At 58.7% G+C, this 4,002-nt stretch overlaps 1 protein-coding gene across 3 annotated transcripts; it reads right to left on the reverse strand.

Moving 5' to 3' along the window:
• Nucleotides 32–3,599, reverse strand: NEU3 (neuraminidase 3). 3 transcript variants are annotated; one of them, XM_021384147.1, is made up of 4 exons: nucleotides 3,428–3,599; nucleotides 2,922–2,953; nucleotides 2,599–2,832; nucleotides 32–1,963 (listed from the first exon to the last, which is right to left on the reverse strand). In XM_021384147.1, the coding sequence occupies exons 1-4, from the start codon at nucleotides 3,573–3,575 to the stop codon at nucleotides 473–475; spliced, it is 1,905 nt and encodes a 634-aa protein (XP_021239822.1). In that variant the 5' UTR covers nucleotides 3,576–3,599; the 3' UTR covers nucleotides 32–472. The 3 variants fall into 3 exon arrangements, with proteins under 3 accessions (XP_021239822.1, XP_021239823.1, XP_021239824.1); XM_021384148.1 differs by having other exon boundaries at nucleotides 3,435–3,529; XM_021384149.1 differs by having other exon boundaries at nucleotides 3,388–3,472.

Here is a 4,002-nt window from a genome sequence, read left to right on the forward strand (position 1 = left end):
CCCCTGCCCCTCCTTCTGCCACCCAGTTGGATTCTGCCCATTTTGGAGTTTTTATTTGCTGGTGGCACAAGGACACGGGCCCGTGCTGAGCTGCAACCACCAGTCCAGGGACATAGACACTGCCCGTCCCCTGCGGTTGGGCAGAGACAGAACTCGGCTCTGAGCAGGCATCAGGCGATGGAAAAATAGGGGAAAAACTCTAAAAATGGGAAACATTATCTCATGGCACGTAATAGAGTCAGGAACTTGCAACTCATCTCTGACTTCGGGTTTTCCCCAGCTGTAAAAAAGAAAAGATCTCTGAGATCCCAAGTCCAACCCCAAACCAACAGCACCACGCTCCCTAAAATATTGATTTTTAAGAAGTTTTGGGCACTGGAGTGTGCTGCTGTCGCTCAATGTCCCATCGCACCCAGTTCCTTTCTACACCATCACCAACCCAATGATGGGCATCAGTCAATAAATAGAAAAGTTAATTAAAAGCTTCACGACACTGCTTCTCCTCTGCTGGGGTCACATCCCTAAAACCTTCCTCTGAGCTCTCCCCATCGCTTTTTGGGGACAAAACCCCAAAAATGGGTTCTTCCCCAAGGCACGGCATCTCAGTTCCTTCACCATTTTCGATGCCTCCAATGGCGCCCAACGTGAAGAGGCAGAAGGCGATCTCCTCGGAGGTGCTGACCTCCCCACACTCGAACAAGCACCCGAAGACCCCATCAGGGCACGCAGCCAGGTCAGAATACCCACAAGGTCCCTCCTGCAGCACCCATGGGTGCCGCCAGCCCTCCTCGTTGGGCGGCGCCGTGTTGACATAGAGCCCTAAATTGCGGCGGTGGCGCCGGCTGGTGGGGTGTGAGTAGAGCAGCCAACGCCGGGTGTCCCCACTGGGACTCTTGGTCCCTAAATCACATCGTCGGAGCTGGTTGGTTGGGTTGGAGCAGAGCAGCCAATGTTGGGTGACCCCACTGGGGCTCTCGGTGCCAGTGGTGCCTATGGGACACCCACTGTTGTGCGGCACGGTGTTGACTTGGAGCCCTAAATCGTAGTGTTGTTGCTGGTCGGTTGGCTGAGAGTAGAGTTGGGTGACCCTCCTGGGACTTTTGGGGCTGGTGGTGGCTGTAGGACATCCAACGACGGTGGGGGGCGAAGAGCAGAGCAGCCAACCCTGAATGTCCCCATTGGAACTCTCATTACCTGAATCACATCGTCGGCGCCGGTTGGTTGAGTTGGAGCAGAGCAGCCAATGTTGGGTGACCCCACTGGGGCTCTCGGTGCCGGTGGTGCCTACAGGACACCCAACAGTGGTTGGCACGAAGCTGACCACGCTGCCCTGGCAGCCCTGTGGCGGTTCACACAACGCCGGGCACCGTGCTGGGAGGCCAAAGCGTTGGCCATGGTCAACACTGACAGCCATAGCCCGGCAGCGGCACGGCCGACGGGCACTGCAGTAGAGCAGCGTCCCTCCGTCCTTGGCACCGATCTCGGCCACCTGGCACTCTCCAGTCCGCATGCCCCGCAGCAGCGATCCCTTCTGCCAACTCCGTCCGCCGTCGTCGCTGTAGAAGATGAAGGAGTGCGGGCGGGTGCAGCAGGGCAGCGGGACGCCGCACAGCCGTCCGTGCACGTAGTAGGCGTACGCCGGCACGGCCAGGCGGCCTGAGTCCAGCTGCACCCCATGGCCCGGCCCTACGGCAAAGGTGGCCCAACGGGGCAGGTCGTCGCCGATGGCCTCGTCGGTGAGATCCCGCAGAGGGCTCCAAGTGCGGCCACGGTCCGGGCTGGAGGAGCAGCAGAGCCGCGCGGCGCTGCGTCCCACCATGATCTGGTGCCACTCGGTGACGTGGCGCTCCACGCAGATGCAGAAGAGGAAGACGGTGCCGCTTGCGGCCTCGTACAGCGGACAGGGGTTCATGGTGCGGTGGCCCGGGAGGGTCAGCTCGGACAGCTCCTCCATAGGGCCCCACTGGTGGGAACAGTAAGGGTCAAGCCCCAAAACCACCACCCCAAAACCACCACTTTGAACCCAGAAACCATTATCCCAAACCCTAAATCCATCACCCAAACCCCAAAACCACTGCTGCGAACCCCAAAACCACCATCACAAAGCCTAACCCAATCACCCAAACCCTAAAACTGCCACCCAAACCCCAAAACCATTGCCATGAACCCCAAAACCACCACCTCAAACCCTAAACCCACCACCCAAACCCCAGTACCACCATCCTGAACACCAAAACCATTGCCATAAACCTCAAAACCACCATCCAAACCCCAGAACCACCATCCCAAACCCCAAAACCACCACCCAAACCCCAAAATCATCACCCCAAACCTCAAAACCATCACCCCAAAACACCATCCCAAACCCTAAACCCACCACCCAAACCACCATCCCAGACCCTAAACCCACCACCCAAACCCCAGTACCACCACCCTGAACCCCAAAACCATTGCCATGAACCCCAAAACCACTACTTTGAACATCAAACCCACCACCCAAACCCATCACCACGAACCTCAAAACCTCCACTTTGAATCCCCAAAACCACCACCCCACACCCCAAAACCACCCCTTCCCCAACTGGTTTCCCCCATTACCTCCACCCTATGCCCATTCCACTGCCCTCGACGCAGCACCAGGAGCTCTGCATCCTCGTCCCGGGTGGAGGAGCGCTTCTCGGCGAAGGCCAGGAGGGTGCGGGGAGGCACGTGGAGCAGCGCAGGGATGCGGAATGTCACCCCCCCGGGTCCCTCCTGCCGGAACAGGGTCTCCCGGGGGGGGCTGAGTGTGGCCTCCGGGGTTTGGGGGCGCTCCCCGGTCCCGCACAGCCGCTGGGGTTAGGGATTGGAGGGGTTAAGTGGTGGGAAAAGGGGGTGTCCCCTTGCAGCCTCCCCACCCAGGATATGGGATGAGGACTCACCTTGAGCCAGGTGACAGCCCGAGCCATGGTGCCTGTCCCCAGTGGGACCCAAGTGGGGGTAAGTGTGGGGTCAGTGCTTTCCCATGGACCCCCTCCCCTCCCCTCTGTCCCAGCAAGCCCTGACCCCCTAGAACCCCAATTTTCCAATATACACCCATGCAAACCCCCACACACCAACACCCCCTATACACCTGAACCCCCCAGGGGCGCCCCTCCTCCACCCCTCCGTACCCTGAGCCCCCCAACAGCCCCAATTTTCCCAATCCCCCCACATACCCCCCAATATGCACCCATACCCCCCGCACACCCCATACCTATGGACACCCCCTTCTGCAGCCCTCAAGGTCCTCTGTCCCTCCATCCCGACCCCCCCCCCACACCCCAATTTTCACAATCCCCCTATGCAAACCCCCATACAACCATCCCTTCCCTTTCCCCCCAGTGTTCCCAATCCCCCAATACGCACCAAACCCCAATGCACTCCCACAGCCCCGTCCCCCCCCCACCGATCACCGTCTCCTGCAGCCGCTTCCGCTGCGCTGAGCCCTCCCCCATCCCCGCCCCGCCCCCAGGGGGTGTTCCCAGGACCGCCCCCACAGAGGCACCGGGAGGCGGCTCACGTCGCTTCGTTCCTTTTATTGAAAACGAAAACATAAAAGCGCTTTAAAAAAATGCCGTTTTCGAGAAGGGACCACGGCGAGAGGAAAATGCAGTCGGACACGCAGCGACGTGACAGCTGCAGAACGCCGCTCCTCCCCACATCCCGCCGTGCGGAACAGCTTCCCCTCCCAACACCGAGAAGGTTTTATATAAAAACAATCCCCCAGAGCAATTAAATACAAAAATAAAGAGAACTCGTTTGCAAACAACGGACCGTTGGTTTCGCTGAGGATTTCTGTCCTGAATTCCTCCCAACGGGACACGTGGCACAGAGCAACCAACCCCAGCGCCATCCCCGCGGGCAGGCGCAGCTCAGCACAACTTTGGGGCTTCCAATCTCCATCGATCCAAAAGGGAATGGGATTTCAGGACAAAAAAAACAAAAACAAAAACAAAACACAAACCAAACAAACCAAAAAGA

This window comes from Numida meleagris, chromosome 1, assembly GCF_002078875.1.
Source record: "Numida meleagris isolate 19003 breed g44 Domestic line chromosome 1, NumMel1.0, whole genome shotgun sequence".
Classification (NCBI taxonomy): domain Eukaryota; kingdom Metazoa; phylum Chordata; class Aves; order Galliformes; family Numididae; genus Numida; species Numida meleagris.

Coding starts and splice junctions, on each gene's coding strand:
- NEU3 (XM_021384147.1), bottom strand. CDS start 3,575: ATGTTTTCGTTTTCAATAAAAGGAACGAAGCGACGTGAGCCGCCTCCC. Junction 2,954..3,427: donor GCTGCAGGAGACGGTGATCG/GTGGGGGGGGGA, acceptor CACTGGGGACAG/GCACCATGGCTCGGGCTGTC. Junction 1,964..2,598: donor GGAATGGGCATAGGGTGGAG/GTAATGGGGGAA, acceptor TGTTCCCACCAG/TGGGGCCCTATGGAGGAGCT.